This window comes from Ixodes scapularis, unplaced genomic scaffold, assembly GCF_016920785.2.
Source record: "Ixodes scapularis isolate PalLabHiFi unplaced genomic scaffold, ASM1692078v2 PGA_scaffold10__122_contigs__length_95168666, whole genome shotgun sequence".
Taxonomy (NCBI): domain Eukaryota; kingdom Metazoa; phylum Arthropoda; class Arachnida; order Ixodida; family Ixodidae; genus Ixodes; species Ixodes scapularis.
In genome coordinates, this window is record NW_024609836.1 from 20,555,956 (window position 1) to 20,577,903 (window position 21,948).

Sequence of the window (21,948 nt, forward strand, 5' to 3'; positions counted from 1 at the left end):
GAGAAACCTGGCTAACCCCAGAAATTCCAGATACCGAAATAATCTTAAGCAGCTCATATTTTATTGCCCGGAATGATAGGATAGAACGTCGCGGAGGGGGAGTGTTGATCGGTGTCATAAATGGTCTACGTGTCCTGGATTATGATATAATATCAAGTTTTGAAGGCGTTTGGGTCAGGATTAAAATGCCTACTGTTCACATGCTCGTCATTGCGTGTTATAAGCCCCCTGACCTGTCTGATTTTTCGCTTTTACTTCATGAGTGTTTAGAAAACCTTGCACATTCTTATCCAAATGATATCTATGTGATTACGGGAGACTTTAACTATCCTCAGATAGCATGGCCTGTTTTTCCGAATCTCATACCCTTTGACACGTGGTATAACCTTTCCAAACAAAGCCGCGACTTCGTCGACGTGATAAGCGCATTTTCCCTTTCTCAAATGGTAGACCAGCCAACCCGGAACTCAGCTTGCTTGGATCTTTTCTTTACTTCTAAACCTGATTCTGTAGTTTCAATTAATATTATGGAACCGCTTAGTGATCACGTATCTGTAAACGTTGAAGTAGGTATCCCAATCCAAAAACACAGTCCACTGGTCAAATGTATCTACAATTACTCTAGGGCGAATGTACAGGACATGAGTCAAAGCCTAGAAGGATTTTCAAGGGCATACAGGGTAGACTTCGACTCTAGAACAGTGGAAGAAAATTGGAAATTATTTAAAGATAAGATGCTAGAGTTATGCAATCAATTCATTCCAAAAGTAAATATTCGGTCATCTGCTGAAAAACCATGGTTTTCACACCATATTAAAAAACTCCTCAACAAAAAGCAAAGATATTTTCGACAGGCTAAAATATTGCGTTCTTTGATTGCATTTGCAAAGTACGACGAAATCCACCAAATGTGTGTAAATGAAATAAAGAAAGCGAAAAATAAGTTCTTTAATGAAGATTTACGCGGCCTTATAAAAACTAACCCGAAAACATTTTGGAATGCAGTTAACCCTAAGTACACTTCCAATCAATTCCACTTTACTGATTCTTCGGGAGACGAGCTGGATGCTGCTGACGTGTGTGAACGATTTGGCAATTTCTTCAGTGGAATGTTTTCTGATGAGACCTTTCCCTTACCAATACTCTCACCTGAAGATAGTATACTAACTCAAATGGCTCCAATTACCATGTGTGCGACTGGTATTCAGAAACTAATAGAAAATCTTCCAACCAATTCAGCTCCAGGCCCTGATAATATTTCAACAAAACTGCTTAAGCTCTGCAAATATAAAGCTTCCACTCTCCTATGTTTACTCTTCCAACAATCCTTACAAACTGGTATAATTCCTGCCATTTGGAAAGAGGCAAACGTCACCCCAATTTTTAAAAGCGGTCAAAGGAATGAGTTGACGAATTATAGACCAATCTCTCTGACAAGTGTACCTAGTAAACTGAGGGAGCATATAATTTTCTCAAATATTATTGATCACTTGTCGGTCAACAACTTGCTCTTTGTAAATCAGCACGGTTTCCGGCGGTATCATTCTTGTGAAACCCAGCTTTTTGAATTTGTCACAGACCTCCATCAAAACCTTCACTCTAAAACTGAAACCCATGCAATTTTTATCGACTTTCAAAAAGCATTTGACAAGGTACCACATCAACGACTTCTTAAATTACGCGCTTTGCAAATAGAACCATCTGTTATACAGTGGATATCGAACTTTCTCGTCGACCGCTCGCAAAGTGTATGCTATGAATGCGAATCTTCATGTCAAGGGAAAGTAATATCAGGAGTACAGTTAAACCTCGATGTAACGAAGCCGGTAAAATTCGCAATTTACTTCGTTACATTGAAATTTCGCTAAATCGAAATTTGGCATGCGAAAAAAAAAAAATTCCGAAACATTTTACGGGTATGAAAACTCACCGAAAATGACATTTATTTAGGGGCAAAGTAGTCCGCGAGTTTTGCTTGCGCCTTGTCCGACAGTAGCAGCGGCGTCATACGGCGTTCGAGCGCCCAGAGCGCTCGAACGCCGTGTACGGCATCTTGCTGCCCATGTGACGCCGTGTACCTCCTCAGTACGTCCATTGCGTCGAGCACTTCCCGAGTGCTCGTGATCTCGGCAGTTTCTTCAGGATGGCGTCCAAAACGTTTGCTTTCTCATCCAAAGAAAGAACTTTACGTTTCCTTATGGCAGCAAGCACGTGAGTGAACCGCCCGGTCAAAAAACAAAGCTGTTTAGTTTAGGCGGTGCCAATGTTTCCAACCTACACAGCACTCTTGACCGCACAGTTTACTTGCCCCCTTGCGCCCACAGTGTGCTAGCGCCTTTGCTTTACATCACGCTCGCAAGACGATAACAACGATAATCGGTCTTCTCGGTCTTCTCCTAGATGGCACTGCCCGTGCGGTCGCGCGGTATCGCGCGGTCGCGCCATCACGTCGCTTCCCCGCTGAGGTTGGCCCCCGCGCTACCCGCGGTACAGTGGACTATGATGATCAGTGAATGTCAGTAATGATGCTGTTATGCCGTGTTAACTTTTTGCTCGGCATTTTCTGGCCAGCCCCGCGGAATCCGCTCTGCCGCATGCCTCGCCGGCGCTACCGGCGCCGCATCCTCGGGCAGCCTAGGAGCGTTGGAAGGCCTGTCCCCGTGAAGTAACCTAACAAGCGCTCGCGTTTGCGCATAATTTTTTTTTTTTTTAACCACAATTTTTTTGCGAAGTTGTTTTTTAGAGTTGATTTATTTATTGCCTTCTATGGCAATGGCGCTTCGTTATATTGAAATAGCAGCAAAATCGACTTCGTTATATAGAGACTAAAAATACATGGGGTCTATGGGCAAGAAATTATGAAAAATAAAATACTTCGTTAAATCGAGGATTTCGTTACATTGAAGTTCGTTATATCGAGGTTCGACTGTACCACAGGGAACCGTGCTGGGCCCATTACTTTTCCTTTTATACATAAACGACTTGTCCAAAACTATCCAGTCTACCATCCGTTTGTATGCCGATGATTGTGTGATTTATAGAAAAATATCTAGCGTTCACGATTGTATTGAACTTCAGAACGACTTAATTAAAATTGAAACATGGTGTCTAAAGTGGCAAATGAACATAAATATTTCAAAAACAAAATTTCTAAATTTTAGTACTAAGCGAAGTCCAGCTGACTTTAACTACACTCTCTTCGATGGAGTTCTTGAACATGTGCATACATATAAATATCGGGGTTTATTTCACATCAAACATATCTTGGGAAGCCCACATCAATCATATAAGTGCAAAAGCAAATCAAAGCCTTGGTTTTCTAAGACGAAATCTTCACATGGCGAACTGGGAAACAAAGCTTGTAGCATATACTACCCTGATTAGACCTCAACTCGAATACGCTTCGATAATATGGAATCCACATCAACTTTTTTTTACACAAAAACTCGAATTAGTGCAAAACAGAGCCACACGCTTCATCCTTAAAAACTACACGCGTACAAGCATCAGCTGACTAAAGGAAAAACTTCGGCTACCACCTCTTGCAGACAGAAGGAAAATCTCAAGACTTGCATCATTACATACTTTGTATTACCACTGCCCATCGAAGAGAGAACTGTATTGCCGGGCTGCACCGCATATTTCCGCGCGTACTGACAATTCGCAAAAACTCCATTTGGTCACTCCACGAACAAACCTCTTTAAATTTTCACCATTACAGTTGGCTTCATACGAATGGAACTCTCTTCCTGATAATATTGTAATCATCCAAGAATCCTCTGCTTTCAGAGATTCTCTTAATACTTACTTATACGCATAGCAACCGTAGCACCTGTTTTCTTGTTCTATTTCTTTTATGTTTGTGTTTTGAATAATGTTGTACTTGCCCCCCCTTATGTAAAGCCCTACGGGCGCTTTAAGGGTATAATAAATGAAATGAAATGAAATGAAACTCCACGAGAAGCGTCCCGCCATTCAATTGCTAACTCCTGCGGTTCGAGTTGCTCCCTGCCTTAACCCTTTTGTGCCGAAAACTTTACTCGAAGTACTAGAGACCTACGAACCTTGACTTGGTTTTACAACGCACAGAATATCAGAAATTTGGTCTCAGAAAAAAAAAAACTTGCCTCTTTTCGTAAGCATGTTTTCGAAATGTCGCTAATGAGCAACATTGGGCATTTGCCACACTACTTCACGTCGCACGAACGAAAGCATTTACGACATGGGAAAAGGTCCAGCCAAAGTTTGAATTTCACGCATAGAGACAGATATAACCGAATTTGTAATATTTCTGCCGGTCATTCTCAGTTTTGAGGCCAGGGGTGCACACAATCATACCTCACATCTACAGTAGACTCTCTGATTCAAACTCCAGGAAGCAATTTTGTTTGAATTATCAGAAATTCATCTAAATATGACGCAAGGTAAAATTATGATTTGCCACATGAGTGGCTACACATACAAAGCAAATACTATCTGATGATTTCCTCTGCATGGGCCTATGGCCTACTAATCCTAATCAGGTATGCCACATATGAAACGATTTCGAAATGTATGACATACCTGTATTTATCCCTTAAAGATGCTGTCTATCGTCGACTGTTTAGACAGCATATGACAACTCAAAAAACAAAATTAACTTTGTTCATCGGGCCAAGGAGTCCTTCAATGTGGACTATTGAGCAAGGGTCACATGAGCTATGAACATGGGCGCCGCGTGGAAGTTTTCATAGCAACTTGCACGGACGCTGTGACATGGACTTCTGCAACGCCACCAAGTCGCAGCGTCCGCGCATGTTGCTATGGAAATTTCTGCGTGGTGCCCGTTTTCATAGCTTAATTGTGCCCCTTGAGAGCTGCATATAGAAAGAGTTTGACCATTCATTGGGAAGTATAGGAGGCAAACGAGGAGGCATCATTGCCCAAAAGTGGGCTGGGCATGTTCCTGGGAGTCTTCACAGATTCAAATGTGGCCCGCCAGAAGCCGCAAATACCCTGGCAGTGGTCGCAAGAAACAAAACAAGTGCGTCGGAGTAGCTGTCGGTGACTGAAAATATGGTGCACAGGATTTTTCGATCACGGCCGTGCAAAATCAAAATCTAGGACAACGAGTGACGTGATCCGTATGCCAGGCGTTGAGGGCCGGCAATCTGCCGTTCGAGCCACATCTTACACCTTTTTGCACGACTATCATCGAAACATCTCCCGCGCTACATTTTCAACCACGAAGAGTTACCCTATTTTACTCTTAAGCACTCATTAAAAGTGTTTCTCGCTACCACCGCTAGGAGACAATTTTGGGCTTCTGGTTGGCCAAGAGAGCATGTCAAGCCCTTCTATCTGCGTCTAGTGCACGCCCTGGCTCTGCTCGCTCCTCCCAATGACCAAACTCTCCATATATGGCACCAAACCCCTTAAAGAGATACTACAACGAAATTTCGGCGCTCATTTTTTTGGTCTATATGTGTTCAAAAGAGCAGTATCACAAGGAACATACCAATAACTTGTTAAAAAAGTCTCGAAAAGGAATTTTAAAACAAATTAAACGATTAGCAAAGAGCACCTGGTGGATATCGCTAACACCTCGTTTGTAATGCTCGTCTAGGAACCTTGACAGCTAGTGACGGAGGTTGTCTCGTCTTCGGCCACGACGAGAGAAGGGAGAAAGGAGGAACTCCCCTCTTCCCGAGAATCCCTTTTGTGTGTTGCAGAAGTCGCTATTGTCCCCCTAGAAGATTATAGAAGATTAACCCGTCACTCAAAATTCGTACAAAAGCAGCCGCTTCGGTGGCTGGAAGGACTAGGCCATCCTCTCTACGTCAGCCTCGCCGTAGCTTTGCTCGTCTTGAGACGACCTACGTCACGATTGCGTTGGATGTCACATGCTCTAAGCTGGGCCTTCTCCGAGCGCTTGCCAGAGTGGGCCGTTTATAACGAAAAATACAGCCACCAGGCTCAAAATACAAACGTGCGATTGTCATTTACGGATATTGTGGATTATATTCAACCTATTTTTGAACACGACGGGAATATTTCAAATTTCGTTGAAGTATCCCTTTAAGCCCCGTTAAGCGCGGTTCTCACCGAGCACCGGTGCACAGCCCAGAAGCAACACCCGCAGAAGCAAGCTCTGCGGGTGTCGCCTCTCTGCAGTGCACCGGTGCTCGGAAAGAAGCACACAGCACACTCAATGGGGCCGCGAGAACAAAAAGTATGAATTACACAAAAAAGTGGTTAGAATTAAGTTGCTTATGAATACATTAAAAACACAGTGGGACAAATAATCTTATAAAATTTGTTTGAATTAACTGGAAGTATGAAATATCCAAGTTTGAATTATCGCGAGCCTTCTATTATGTCGGCTTTGGTTTTGAAGGACGAGTGATCCGTTTTAAAGATGCTTTTCGATCCTCCACTGCTAAGCGCAGGTATCCTCTCCCTTGCGATGGAGGATGCTAAATTTTTTGAGGCACGCATGGCACGGAGAAAATAACCAATTGCCGAGTTGTTGCTCCCGGGTAGTGCTGGGCATCAAAGGGCTAAACCTAAGCACTCTAAAGATTATGAGGGACGCACTTGAGCACGCTCGGACCTAACCGTTCTCAATTTTGGTGGTTTTTTTTTACGCTCATCCACTTACTTGTCAGGTTCAAAATAAAATTTGCTGCCTTCAAAATCAAATTTCTGGCCCAAAATGGAATCGGGGTAAAATTTTTAAAACATTCAAAGCTGCCTTGTTTAGGCCAAGCCACAAACTAAGCCTCGGGCGAAGCCGGGTCGTCCAAAACGGCCAAATGCATAAATTGAAAAAAGCGCACAAACTATACTCGTACCAAACGGCTTGGTGACGACTCCAAATTGACGAGGTAGGCTCGTCCTAAAAGGCTAGGGGGTTAATGATCTCATCTACATACCTTCACGCCTCGACCACAACTGCAATATGGCGTACCCACACGTAACGCTACCTCTCTTTACAGTTATTTAATCCCCGAAACCCTTTCCTGAGTAGAACCGCCTTCTCTCTCCTATAGCAAGAGAAATTTGAATAGGTTTAAGACTCCACTAACTAATTATTACCATATTTACTCGCATAAGTAACGAACCCCCCACAGAAGTCGACATACAATTCTTTTAGAGCGCAGCTCTTAGGGGCCCGTTTCCGGCTTGAGCGGCGTCGCCGTCGCCGTCGGCGTAACCGCGCGGTGCATCATGGGAAATGTCCCATAATGCACCGCGCGAGTCCCCCACCGGGGTCACGTGACCTTGTGGGGGGTCACGTGATCCCCCCCCCCCCCCGAGGTCACGTGACCCCCCGAAGTCACGTGACTCCCCTGAGGTCACGTGACCCCCTCCTCGAGGTCACGTGACCCCCTCCTCGAGGTCACGTGACCCCCGCCGATGTCGCGTGACCCCCCGATGACGTCATCGTCACTGATGACGTCACCGGCATCCACATCGTCATCGGCATCATCACTGATGACGTCACCGGCATCGACATCGTCATCGTCACTGATGACGTCACCGGCATCGACATCGTCATCGTCACTGATGACGTCACCGGCATCTGCATCGTCATCGTCATCATCACTGATGACGTCACCAGCATCCACATCGTCATCATCACTGATGACGTCACCGGCATCCACATCGTCATCGTCATCATCACTGATGACGTCACCGGCATCCACATCGTCATCGTCATCATCACTGATGACGTCACCGGCATCCACATCGTCATCGTCATCATCACTGATGACGTCGCCGGCATCCGCATCGTCATCGTCATCATCACTGATGACGTCACCGGCCTCCACATCGTCATCGTCATCATCACTGATGACGTCACCGGCATCCACATCGTCATCGTCATCATCACTGATGAAGTCAACGGCATCCACATCGTCATCGTCATCATCACTGATGACGTCACCGGCATCCGCATCGTCATCGTCATCATCACTGATGACGTTACCGACATCCGCATCGTCATCATCACTGATGACGTCATCAGTGACGTCACTGATGTCGTGACCGGCATCCGCATCGTCATCATCACTGATGACGTCATCAGCGACGTCACTGATGACGTCACCGACATTCGCATCGTCATCATCACTGGTGAAGTCATCAGTGACGTCACTAATGACGTCATCGGTACCCGCATCGCCATCGTCACTGATGACGTCATCAGTGACGTCAGTGATGACCTCATCTGCATTGGGGGTCACGTGACCCCCAAGGTCCATGACCCCCTCCCTGGTTAGTTTAACCCCCCCCCCCCCCCAGTGCCCTTCCCTCCTCCTCCTCCTCAAAAGCTGCGCTCTAATTCGGCGTTACAGGGAGTTGTAAGCGGCTTTAATTTTTCTCCCCCCCACCCCCTGCCCACTTTTGGATTTTGCGAGTCTCGAACAGTGTTCGAACCCAGCCAGCCACCAAGTTGAGTGAGCCGCCAAGTGGCCAGACCAGGCCAAGCCAAGCCAAGCAGGGGAGCACATGCGTGCGTTATGACTGCAAGTGATTAACACCATAACCGAGCAATGCGCACAGCCAGCAAGGAGAAACTGCCCTCGGAAATGTTTCGTCCATCGGTTGCATTGGTACCAACAGACACTCCATCGTCTGCAGTCCGCTTTCAAACAGTGAAGTCGTAAAAGTGGGTGGGCCTAGGAACGCTCACGACGCTCTCTGTGCTGAGAAAGCTTCGTAAACGCTTTTTCTTTTTGACGAAAAAAAAAAAGCGAAGATCCTTTAAAGTGGTGGTTCTCGAAAGGGGGTCTGCAAAAGCATTCTAGGGGTCCGCGAAGCCCCGCCTCATTAGTCAAGCCTAGCAATAAAAGTTTTGTTTTTCAGACTGAGAAGCAAAGTCACAATTTTCGGGCAAGTTTTCTCGCGTGTATGTCAACGAGAGAAGTCTACTCCACACTAGCTCTTAGGTACACACATTTATTAGATCCTTATTGTAATTAACCTATACCTTTTCCTTCCCTTCACCATGAATGGGGTCCTCCATCATCTCCGCCGATCCACAAGGGGTGCGCGAAACATCCAAGGTTGAGAACCACTTACCTAAGGGAAGGTTATCAATTCATAGAGCACGGCTATAGTGGTGCGTCCACGACCAGATGTGGATGCACCTCTTTCAGTGGAGACACACCACAGTAATGCCCCCGTGAGATGGGCACCCAAAATTACATTTACGCAAAATCTGTAAGTGCCCAAAATTTTACCCCGCATAATAAAGGCACTCCCAAATACGCATAATCTTTTGGGGCAAAAAGTGTGTTCATTATGTGAGTAAATATGACATTCTCGGTTTGAGCCCACATACTAATCATTATTTAGATAAGTATTCGCAAATCTCCCCCCAGAATGCTTGTCTCGAGGTCATAAAACATAACCACCGACCTGGCAGCCAGACTCTCGGGTGGGTGCGGCCAGAGTCTGAGAGCTGCAGGAGGTCCTCGGGGCGGGGCCGTCCGCAGCGGGTGCCGAGCAGACGTCCCTGGCCCTGCGGGTGAGCTCCTCGATGCCGGCCAGCGTCTGGTAGCGGTCCACCTGCCGCTCCAGCCGCACCACTTGGCCCTCGTAGTCCGTCAGCCGGGCCGCTTGCTCCCCCCGCAGCGAGAACAGGGCCACCTCATACTCTTTCTGGGAAACCAGAGAACTGTGTCTTCCACCCGGCCGTCAAAAGACTACCACAGATCACTACTGTTTGCCGTCCGTGCCTGGAATGAAATTCCTTCTAACACTTTTGCCACGTCCTCCTCAAAAGTGGTCCCTCCATTTCCGCCTAACAATGTCAATGTTTCCGGTGATGTCGCAACAGCGGTAGTGGCAGTTCTGCTGCAGGTCACTCTACAGCTAGACAGTCAGGGAGTTGGGATGCCGCAACATCGGCGACACTCGCATTCTCTCGCGCATTCTTCCGGTACAACCAACTGCTGGGAACACCCGACAGCCTGACACTCCGGCTTTTGTGGCGTCATTTGCTGCCGCTTTGAGAACACTTTAGATGTATTGCGGACACTCAAGTCAAAGACACCGTTGTAAAGCGAGGCAGGCAGTACTACGAACAGACGTTTGTTGGGCGTCCCTTCTTTCTACATTCAAGTGGCCTCCATTTCCTACGTAGATTCTGCACGCCACTTTCTCGCAACGTATGTTTGCAAAAGAGACCCAGCGATCCACCTCGGTGGGCGGCATTCAAAATAACCGAGCGTTCCGTGCGTGCCTGCTGAGCCTCGTCGCGGAATGGCCGGAGAACCCCCACGTACCTGCGTGCGCTCCAGGTCATCTCTGTGTTGCTTCTTGAGTCCCATGACCAGCTGCTGGGCTTCTGTGCGAAAAACACCGAACGGGGCATTAGTAAGCGGCACTCGCGGCTAAACGAGCTGCCCTTCGTCCTCCTCGTACCCCTTCTCCGCGGATTATTGTTATTCTTGGCCAACTCGCTTGCACCTTCGTAGTAACTGCATTATCGCGAGCACTCGCAGTTGCACAAAACTCGTTTTCATGTGGGCTTCTACAATGGCTGCAGGGTGTTAGCCCCACTGGCTGACACCAAGGAGTAAAGATGCTTACTCTCAGTAGTTATTACTCCGTGCTTTTGTAGAAACATTCGATTTCAAAGAGGCGGGAACAACGGCCCATTCCGACTTGTTCGGTAAAATCCATATAATAAGAAACCTTACGGGAATAATGGCCGGTAAATGCTCAAAGCCCCGATCATTTGAACACGTTCGTGAGCTTCCAGTTCGTCCCTCCAAAAAAACACTATGGCGATGCTTTTCAAACTCCACTACTCTGTGCTACCCACCAAAAAGTAGAACATAAAATGTTGCATCGTGACCAGACTGTCGTCAGATTCGTTGATCGAGAGATCGGAAACCGAACGGTAGGCCAGAACTACGACCGCTACGACGAGGGTGCAAGAATGGAAGGAGGAGGACAGCTTGCAAACCGCCACGTCTCGAGATTATTCCACACGCTTGCAAAGTTCCTTGAGAAAGGAAGAGGTCGCAGTCCCGTCATATCGACAGATGCGGCACGACAGCAACTTTTACGGACGAGATGGTGCACAAGTTTCAAAAATTGCCGCATCAGCAATCGCCTCGACAGCGTGGGTGACGATGCTATCTGCGACAGACGGTACCTTGGACTATAGCTGCATTGAGGAGTGTATTTAGAATAAAGGTATGGCTTCTGGTGAGATCTGGAGATTGTCTCGAGCGGTCAGTGCGGGCAATGTGCGAGGTAATTTTTGGTTTTTTCTTAGAGTACAGTGAAACCCGTTTAGACGGAACCCACGTACAGCGAATTATCGTCAATATTAAACTCACAAAAAATTTAAATAAAAATGCACGTAAGAAGTACTTTTTATAACGAACAGCCCATTAGCTATATCGAACTTTTTCCCCTGGGAAGGCTTCCAAAAACGCGAACGCGAAAACAATAATTTTTTAGCCTGTCCTTTCCCCAAAAAAAGAACAAGAAAATTCTAAAAGCTCAAGTTCTGAACAAAATTGAGCGAAGAGAAGAGATTCAGAAGGGGAAAAAGCTAAAAAATACACTCTGCACGCACGCACAGAAAAAAAAAAAACGTTTCATCCCAAAGCGTTTGCTCGCGAAGAAAAGCGATTCAGAAAAGGAGATAAGCTAAAGAAAAAAAGCACTTTCCACACAAGCAAAAAAAAAAAAAAAACATTACAGCGCGTTGTTACAAGGCATTGTTACAAGAGATGAGAAAGAAAGAGAAGCTCTCGCCTTACAACGAAGGCATTGTGAAAGTTTGTTGTAAATAGTTGTTGCCATATCAAACTACTTGCTATATCGAACTGGTCGTAGCGTTTCCTGCTGTTCGTTATAAACGGGTTTGACTGTAGTTAGTTTGGGGTGCAGGTTATTTGCATGGACGGGTGAAACATGCGAAAATACGCTACTGATTAAGAGCCGAGGCTACGAGACCCAAATCTCACATTGGAAGGTAACGTAACCAAGGTATGTGAACAAGTGAGGAAAAAAGTGGTCCGAAGGGCCGGAAAACTCCTCATGCACGAAACGGGTCAAAGATTCGCACTCAGCAGGTTTTCACGGTCTACCGCAATGGCAGAAGACTTCCAGCTGCTAGCTCGAGTCGCACCTGCGGCTTTGCTGACGGCGAAATGGCAACAGCTACAGGGCTTGTTCAAGGCGTATACTCTTACAGTCACAAAAAACTCCACCCGCCTTGGTAGGCGGCCGAGTGTGCTGCTGCAATAAGGGCAGCCTTTTAATGGTCGACCAAAAAAGAGCTTTGAGGTTCTTTCGAGCGGAGGAGATGCGACGCACAGATTAAATAAGACAGTCGGCGTTTACTCGGCACTAGAGTCCAATCAACCTCTCTGGACAAAGTCAGCACTAAAGCCCCTGGGCAACTGAAACTGTAACAATTGTTTCAAAACTGAAAAAATGGAGAAAGAACCCGTTCTTGCACTCTGCCGACATGCGAAAGCTCCCGATGACACACAGTTTCTCGATCGCCATTAGTATGACAAAAGGAGAAGATAAATCGGTATTTGAGGCGTCAGACAGCGCTTTGAAAAAAGATTGTGGAAGCTTGGGAACTAGCCTCACCGGCCTCCGTGTAGCGGAGCCCTGGCCGAAGATCCTCCCCCGGGGGCGGCCAGTAGTCCGTGGTCAGCTTCCCTGGCAGCGGCAGGCTGGACGCACACGCAGGCGCCTCCGAGTGCGTCCAGTAGTACATCAGGTCCGGCTGCAAGCAAGGTCCGCAAGGGGTGAGCACGGGTCGTGTCGTACCGCGTCCCCAGAAAAAGAAAGAAAGCAGTCGACGAGCTGCGTGTTTTACAGCAAAGACTCCAAGTTGTTGCAGGGCTTGTCAACTTTTTTTTTTTTATTCGACGCTTTCCATTAAGTACAAAATAAAGCTAGAAAACCTTCAGCCTTTTTACTTTGGTGAAGAAGGAAGACCAGCGAAGCTGTACTATGGTCAGACGACCTCAAGGACGACTTCTTGGACGACCTCAAGGACGACGTCTAAGGACAACTTCTAGGACGACCTCAAGGACGATGTCTAGGACGACCTCGAGAATGACGCCCAGAGGACGATGCCTAGGACGACCTCAGGGACGATGTCTAGGATGACCTCAAGGACGACTTCTAGGACGATTTCGAAAACAATGTCTAGGACGACCTCAAGGACGACGTCTAGGACGGCCTCAAGAATGACTTCTAGGACGACGATTATGGCTTCTACCCGCAGTAAGGCTGGAAAGGTTGTCGCCATCTATGAGCAAGGATGGCACGCCGATTGTCTGGTTGCCGCCATCGCACACAGATGGCGGTAGCTGTCCAGAGTTTTGTGTCAACATTCCTTTGCGGGGGACACAATCCTGGAGAAACTTGCCCTTAACAGCTCCGCTGTAAAAATAATAGGCCTCGCGAGTGATGTTTTTTGCTTCTTTGCGCGTATTAAAGCGTCGCCAGCAATCTGGGCATCGTCAGTGATCTGGGCCCGATCTGGGTTGCCAGCGGTCTGGTTCTGGACATAGGCATCGATGGACCACCGATGGGACCATCGATGCTTATGTCCCGTCATTCCACAGAGGTTGCAATGCATGGGACCTTTCCCTCTAGATTATTATATTAACTCTATGCCGACGATGGGCCCGAGTGTTTATTTTGCTGCAACAAGTCGAGCTCGTTTGAGCACTCGTCACCTTTATTCCTTTCAATACAGCGCTTAACGTCGGTGTTCTCGAGCAAAATAAAGAGCAACTACAGCCACTGAAAAGGTGAGAACGACGGGGAGTAGTTTGGTTGTCTTGCCTCCAGCGTGTACCTCACGTCCAAATGGTGCCAGGGGTTAGCAAACTGCATACTATACTCGGTTACAGGTTAAAGAATCTGCCTCTCTCACAAAGCTCACCATGACTGGCTCCACGAGAGTGGAAAGAGCAGAGGGCTTAATGGAGAGGTCTCTCCCGCAACAAACTACAGTGGGCTCATTCCATTTACCTCCACCAGCCTGGGCCGGTGCAGAGAAGTGCGGAACAATGAACTACTGATTGTGTTTTAGATATGCTGCACTTGGAAATCAACTAAGGCAGTGTGCAGCAAGTGCACATAAATCCAACGCAGAAAGTGTAAACGACGGGAGTGTACAGAGTCCCAGAGACGCGTCTTCGCCGACATTAAGGATCCCACGCTCTGGGCCGCCAGCCTCCATCCTGTTTCTTCGAGAGAGAAGAGAATGACAGCAGCTGCGGAGTGGCAGATATTACGTTCTGCAAGAGTAACCGCTTTTTTTGCGTCACACTGAGGTGCAAGTATGTGCCGTAAACGCATACTTTTGGGAGAGATCTGAGGCAAACCTAATGTCTTTCTTCCATTTGTTCGCCTTAGAGTGGACGCATCGAGCGCTGCCAACATTTGTAATGAAAACCAATTAATGGCAGACACAAAACGAGCAGTGGGGCCCTGGCCAAAAAAAAAGCTAACAGCAAGAGAGGCCAGCAAGCGAACATTGTTCCTCAACAGGCGAGATTATTACCACATCATTGTGTATACAAGAATCATTTTATTTTCCATGTACCTTTAACGTGTTGGCAAAAGGTTGCCAAATGTTTTTGAGTAAAAAAATCAAAATCTGGGGGTAAAAGTTGGGCATTTTGAAGAGATTGTCGCTCATTTCAAACTTCAAGCTTTATATATTCCATGCTTGAAATGCACGGAGAACACAGGGAGCAGCCTTTGTCCCATGAAACGCTCAGCATTGCACACTTTTAGTCAGTGGTGACGTCAACATAGTCAGCTGATGTGGCTCCTTACTTCAACTCCAAGCAAGCAACGCTGACTGCACAACTCCTAAACGCTTCTTGACTTGAAACTCCACTTAAACTCCACTTCAGGACGGTTTTGCACATCATAGCCTGAACTTGACTCGAAACTCCACTCGACGGAAGTACTCACCAATTTCCTCCGAAATCTCAAGGTAGCGTCGGAGCTACCTCGAGACTCAAGCTGGTTTCTAGATGTCGTGGCAGCCAACACATCGTTCGCCGAGTTCGAGGATTTTGTCCTCTGAACCGACAAACTTTTGCACCACAACGAAGACGAGAATCTTCCAGAGCCACGGTATCATTTCAGGAACCAACTGGATGCAATGTAGGTGCTCAACGGCTGCTAATTTCTTGCGCACTACTGCTTTACGAAAGAGTTGGTGGCCAGCCTCCTGAGCTCTCCGTCGCTGGAGGAGTGGAACAACAGTCGTGGTCCGCCGGTCCCTGCAATGGTCTAGCTCTTGGCTGCGCTGCAATGCTACAGCGCTGGGACATTCGGGTGGACGATAATCGGCGAGCAGATAAACGTGTCTCAACCCGCAGCACGACGGGTTGTTGGGCAAGTAGTGTCGCGCCTCACTGCCAGCACCTTGTGCCACCGTCTTGTCAATTTCCTGGGAAGGACCTGGACCTTGTGATGCGAGACATTTAAAACTTGGCTTATGCGGTAATATTTCATCTTTGACACTATATGAGCCAAATATGCCAAAGAAATGAATTCACATTTTCGCTCAAGGCCCATCCACACAGCACTATTTGACTTAGAGCACTGCACGGGCCCGGGCTAGCCCAAAAGCCCGAGCCCGGCCCGCGGGCCGGGCTCGGGCCGGGTAGCACGTATTTTCTCGGGCCCGGGCCGGGCTCGGGCTTGAACAAAAACGTTCTTGGGCCGCGCCGGCCCGGGCCGTGGCTGGGCAATCTTGTGCCGTAAATCATAAATTGTTGTTGATAGCAAGAAGTTTGCTCATTAATCTTTTAGGTTCATTGAATACAAAAAAAAGCGAAGTGCAAATTCACTACAGCGTCGTTAAAAATAATAACTCAAAATGTCTTGACGCTCACATGGAAAAAGCCTTCAAGCTTTTTCCATGTGAGCGAGGGTTCAGTGTTATATATTGTAAACAAAATAAAGTCCCAGTCATATGCTTGTCAACCTGTCTGATTCATCGCTCTCAAAAATATCTAGTTCACTATTAGGAAGTTTTAGAAAAACGTACGCAAGCGCTTTGGGTACCGTAAAAATAGCGTTGCGATGTAAAACCTATGGCGATGCTAATTTAACCTGCCCAAAGTGCTTGAGTACGTTATTCTAAGACTCCCTTATTGCACAGAGCGCGACACTATATTAGCGCGAACAAGCGATCGTCGTGTTTTTATGTTTATCTCATAGAATCAAAACGCTGTTTTCAAAATAATTAGTGTCTTTAGAAGTACTCATCTGGGCCACAGACCTAAGTGGTATACCTTGGTGCCTACTAACACCATTTCGAAGTTTGAAAAAAGAGCCAACGTCGTGTTCGCAGTATCAGTGTCGCGCAGTGTACATAGTCCGTTCCGCGCTTGCACGTTTTGGGAACCATTTTGAAAAAAACGTTTTAAGGGGTTAAGTAGGAATATATTAAACTTAAGCTTGCCTGAAAGGGTTGTATATTTTAAGAACGCGTTGACATGTAAAGCTACTTCAGAACATATTCTTAAACAGAAAAGGTGCGCCGTCCAGGCTTAGAACGATGGAGACTTTTTGCGAAGAGGTTGCGATGTGCAGGGCCTTATAAAAGTAGGTTGAAACGGGACGGGTTCAAACGCAGAGGGTGTTTCGGAAACTGGTTCAAATAAGAAGGGCGTTTAGGGAATGGGTCGAAACAGGACAAATTCAAACGAGAAGGGCGTTTAGGGAACTGGTCGAAACGGGACGGGTTCATATGGGAAGGGCGTTTAAAGAATGGGTGGAAACAGGACGGGTTCAAATGGGGAGCTCGTTTCGGGAACGGGTCGAAACGGGACGGGTTCAAACGGGAATGGGTTGTTTCGGGCTACAGCCATCGGGCCGGGTCGGGCGGGGCCTAGAAATTAAAAATTCTGTCGGGCTCGGGCCGGGCCCGGGCCGTGTCTCCTCCGGGCCGGGCCTAGAAATTAAAAATTCTGTCGGGCTCGGGCCGGGCCCGGGCCGTGTCTCTACCGGGCCGGGTCGGGCCGGGCCTAGAAATTCCAGCCCGTGCAGTGCTCTAATTTGACTATGCATCACTAATTTGGGCAAGAGCGACGGTCCTACCAGTAATGCATCAATATTTTCATTCAAGGTTAAGACGGATTCAGTCAGTTACAATCGCAAGACATCTGTGCTTCGAGCAGCCAATTAAAGGAGTAGCTTTGCAGGCGACATACCAAGCATGGACGTGTTGGCAACTCACGGTCCAACGTAATGTTAAGAAAACAGTCATCTGCAGGCCCTATATGTTTTGGGGCTGTGTATCTTCATGAAACAATGAAAACGTGCACAAGCTTTTTAATGAGTTCGTCAGCAGCGGCTATTTTACGGACGTGCACAAGCTTTCGAGCCCGCACATAGAAAGTACAGAAATTAAATTTCAAGCTCGCACTGGTCCTGGCAACTCGCAATCACAGTGTTAAGAAAACATAGTCATCTGCAGGCCCTATATGTTTTAGGGCTGTATCTTCGTGAAGCAATAAAAACATGCTAGAGCTTTTACAGCGAAGCTGTTATGGGCTAGGGTTTGGAGAAAGATGCGTACTAAAGCGACCGAATAAGCTATGCTTAAGTATTGGCCCTCGATTCCCAGACCATGTGTGCCACCATTATGCCGCCTAGAGCAGAGCGACTGCAATTAAGGATAGTTAGGGTTCAAAGGTGCTCCAAAGTGACGTGTTGGCTTCCGATTGGTGGAGGTGCTCTTATTGTTAGATGCCGTTTCAGGGAGCTCGGAAAAGCATTTCCCACCCTTTCAGACAAAACTTCAGATACTGTAAATGACTATTTTCACAAGCTATATATTTTGCGAAATTTGCAACGTGCACATTTCAAGTACATTCCGCGAACAAAGAATTTTGCGACTGAGTGGGGCACGCTATGTGTTCGTCACCATGCGTAATTTATATTTTGGGTTGTTTAGAGTAACTGGCAAAGGTGGCTTTAACCTTTTGAATGCCTCGCCCAAGTATACTCGGCAGCTTTCCCATGCAGGTTTTAGTTTGCTCCCTCTTAAATGGGCTGTCATTTCATTTTTACTTGTAGAGCAATGTTTTGTCTCGTATTGATACCTGTTGACGGCATGCGGCAAGTTTTGTTCCGGGACCTTGCGTCTCATTAGGAAAGTGACCTAAGCAACAGGGATGGCCTTGACAGTAAAGTTCCCTCTAAAAGACCATAAACCGCAGCTAGCTCCGAGGATTATCATCAATGAAAATGGCACATGGCAGCGTGCCTTGTCAAACTTTCCTCAATCGTGACTGAATGTCCTGAAGATTGATAACACTTCGTCGCTCCAGAACTCGGAAGAATTGATCACGTCGTTGGGTCTTTTTCATTCAAAACCCTGTGTGGGGGCTTCACTTGATATCAAAGATCTAGTATATTATTCGCTGGATAAGACTCTCCTTCTCCGCAGGGTTAGTGATTCGTTAGAAAGCAATTTGGTAAGGTTCCAATCTGTGTCGGGGATTCGTGTGGGCAGCTGTGTGTCCTTCCTCGTGCTTTATCTTAGGTCGACAGCGGTTGAGGTTGAGATGTTCACCTATGCGCAGAAGCAAGGTGTCTGCATACGTTCTTCCTTAGCACCCACCTTAGTACTCTCGATCAGGCCACGCACGCGAAGTTGCAGTCATTACCGCAGGTTGTGCTATAATTAGGCAATGCATTGTCGACTTTTTTATCTGCGTGCTGGGGGGGCCTTCTGTTGATTGGTGGGTAGCATTAACCAAAGAACAGGCTAAGGAACTTTCTTTTACTCTTGAGGATTCTGTCAGCGGCTGCCTCACGTTTCTCGACCTGAAGGTTTTTTCTTCAGCTGGTTTATGCTGGAGCTACACGAAGGAGGCTCCTAGACCGGTTCTAATTACCAGAGCTGTCATCCGAAAACTGAAGAGGGGAATAGTTTCCTCTCTTTTTAGAAATGCATTACAGAAGTCTTGAGATCATCGCCTTGAGATCATCGCCACTTCTCACGCTTGGTCAACTCGGGGTATCCTTTAGATGTGCTTTTGAGTGCTGCAAGAAAACTCTCGGTTGATTTTGGAACAAGATGTGAAAAGCAAAAAGCTGACAAATGAGTGTGCGTGCCTTTTTATCACGCAATATCCCATAGCCTCAAAGCACAAGCCGCCCGTTTTGGCGTTAGGGTAGTACTCAAGAATGACTTCAGATTATGTAGCTCGACTTCTTTCACGAAAGGTAAAAAAAGGTTGCGGGAAAAAGCATAGGAATCCTGCCATTGAATGTCAAGAAGGTGTTTATAATATTCCTTTGGCATGAAGGCTTTCATATACAGGTCAAACTGGACGTTGTGTTAATGACAGACTTGTGAAGCACAAAAGGCTTGTTCTTCTGCAGTCCCCAAATTCAGAAATTGTAAAACATTTACAACTTCGCAACAATTGTCATCCAGATTGGACGGCCACCACGGCGATAAGCTGAGAGTGTGATTAGTTTAAATGCGTAGTAAAAAAAACTCAGTTCTGGTTCTGCTGGAAATTGTGTAGTAAGTGTCCAGGCGATGGTGATTGACAAGCGGGTACAAACTTTTGTACAAATGTAAATTTTTTTCTTCTCGTTAGTTGGTTGATTTCGGCACGTGCGGAAGCGTCAAGTGCAGCTCTTTTGTTCGCTCTTGCTGACGATCTGAGGGTATGACTTGGTGTAAGGGTTCTTGGCATTGACAGCGGTGTACACCTATAAAAGTGTGTGGCCTTAGAAAAAAACCTTCAGCTGTGTTCGAAACGTGTGTGTCGTCCTCCTTCGTGTCCTTTTCCTTCTTCCGGTGTCTCAGGCTTTGTTGTCTGCAATTCACCAGCTTGCCTGCACTTTTACTCTTCTCTCGGGTATCTATGTCGTTATACCTCACACTTTATGGCTAACACTGAAATCTAGAAATCAGGGATGGGCAGTATTTCAAATATAAGTATTTGAAATACATATTTCAAGTACTTTGTGTATTTTGCATTTGTATTTAATTACAAATAGGGTAATGCATTTGACGTGTGTATTTAAATACTAAAACATGGGTATTTCAAATACAATTGTAATTAAATACAATTTTGTGGGCGAAAATACACCTTGTTTTTATGCATGTGGCTGTAAGATATAGTCTCCATCCTTTATTCGGCCATGGAGCTTTTTTCTTTTTCTCCACCGGCTTTATTTTAAAGGCGCTGTCCAGAGCAGGAAGAAAACTACGTTCTGCACCGAATGAAGTCTCTCTCAATCAAGCACAAGCATTTAGCGACTTTGTGATTACGGTGCTAGTCCAGGGAAAGAATAGTGACGAAATCGACATTCACAGGCAGACTGGCTAAATAAGTGCCTGTGACAACTTGTGATGCTTTCCAGCCTGATTTCCATCCATATTTTTGCCTGGAACATTCTAAATGCGCGGGTCGTCTATTTTTGTAACTGGTGCGAGTTGCAACAATAAAAAATTCTCTAGCTAGTACTGCGTGTCTTGGTCGTCTCGGTTCTTTGTTGGTCTATACCAAAATGTAATCGACAAAAAAAGCTGCATGAAGCTTTGTACTTTTTTTCACCTATTACGTCCAAGCTGGTTACATTTTTTTTTGTGATTATATACCTATTACGTTACTAGAGCCTCGCACACTAACTCTCGAGTGTGCGATGCAAAATTAAAATGAGATACCCAGAAACCCGTTTCAGGTGCCCTGAAGTCGCCGACGCAAATTTTGAGGAATGTACTTGGAAAAGTATTTGGAGGAGACCAAATACATTTAGTTGTATTGGTATCTTGTACTTAAATGCTTTTTTAGAAATGTAATTAGATTTGTAATTAAATAAATTTTAGAGAAAGTATTTTGTATTTGTATTTCTATGCATATTTGCATGTATTTTGAGAAAAATGGCTTAAGTAGGAGGCTCACAGACATCAATTAACTGCAAGCCCAAAGGGGAGTGTGTGAAGAAACATACTTCACAGAGAACGCTACTCTGCATAAAACCAAAATTGTCGCTTAAAATGCGGGGAAGAGACCCGGCACTCAAAGGACCACCCAGAAGAAGACAAGGACTGCGCATGACGTCATCATTAGTGGATCCTGCCCCGAGCACGCTCAACAAGAGCTGCCGCAAAGCGACGGACGTCTCGCCGTCCCCGGCAAGCTAGGCGGCTTCTAGCAAAGATGTTTGGGGGGGGGGGTGGGGGGGGGGGGCCTTTTTAGGTGGTATCGGTTAGGCCCCTCGGGCGGCCGGCCTCACCCTGAAGAGAGACTCGAGGGGCGCGTTGCCGTCCTCAATCTGGCAGAGGACCCCCGCAGCCAGCAGGTGGGTGCAGAATTGGGCCGCCAGCAACTTGATGTCCTGCCGGGTGAGCAGGAAACGCAGGTAGTGGTCGTCCGGGAAGCTCACGCAGAACCAGTTCAGCAGCATCTGCCCTGGGCACAGGCGGAGGGCCAAAGCTCAAGCGGCGCCCTCTTTCCGAGAGCCTCGAGTCGGTACAGCGCTTGGAACGCATCTCCAACGGGCGAGTTTGCCGCGCCCCAAAAGCGAGTCCCTCCATTTCCGTTCCACGGCGTCGCAGCAGCGGCCTGTTCTGCCGCGTGCTCGACAGTCCATAAAAGCTTCGGCAGCCAAGACTCGCTCGTGCGTTTGCCCCAACGCCCGACCGCCAGGGTTGCGGCCTCCTACGGCGTGCGGCTTTTCTCGGGTCGTTTGCTGCCACTTGGGGACCGTTTGGGATGCATCGCGGAGGATGTGCTAAACGCGCCGGTCCAAGACGCTTTTCAAGCACCCACGAGCAGGGGCAGCCACTTTCCAAGTTCTATACAACACAGTATTTAGGAAGCGACCCATTAAATGTTTTTATGAGACATTGCACGGTCGTTTCAGGGAGTGAAGAACCTTTTATCATTTCCTGCTAAACGGGGAAAC

The 21,948-nt window shown here is 46.8% G+C and overlaps 1 protein-coding gene across 1 annotated transcript in view; it reads right to left on the reverse strand.

The window, feature by feature from the left end:
- The window catches only part of LOC120846389 (formin-2-like), a 93,879-nt gene that overhangs the window by 66,067 nt on the left and 5,864 nt on the right, over positions 1 to 21,948 (reverse strand). Inside the window, 4 exon segments of the mRNA XM_040218120.3 lie at positions 9,406 to 9,648; positions 10,275 to 10,336; positions 12,613 to 12,751; positions 21,277 to 21,452. Of these exon segments, the coding sequence (XP_040074054.2) occupies positions 9,406 to 9,648; positions 10,275 to 10,336; positions 12,613 to 12,751; positions 21,277 to 21,452 (620 nt within the window).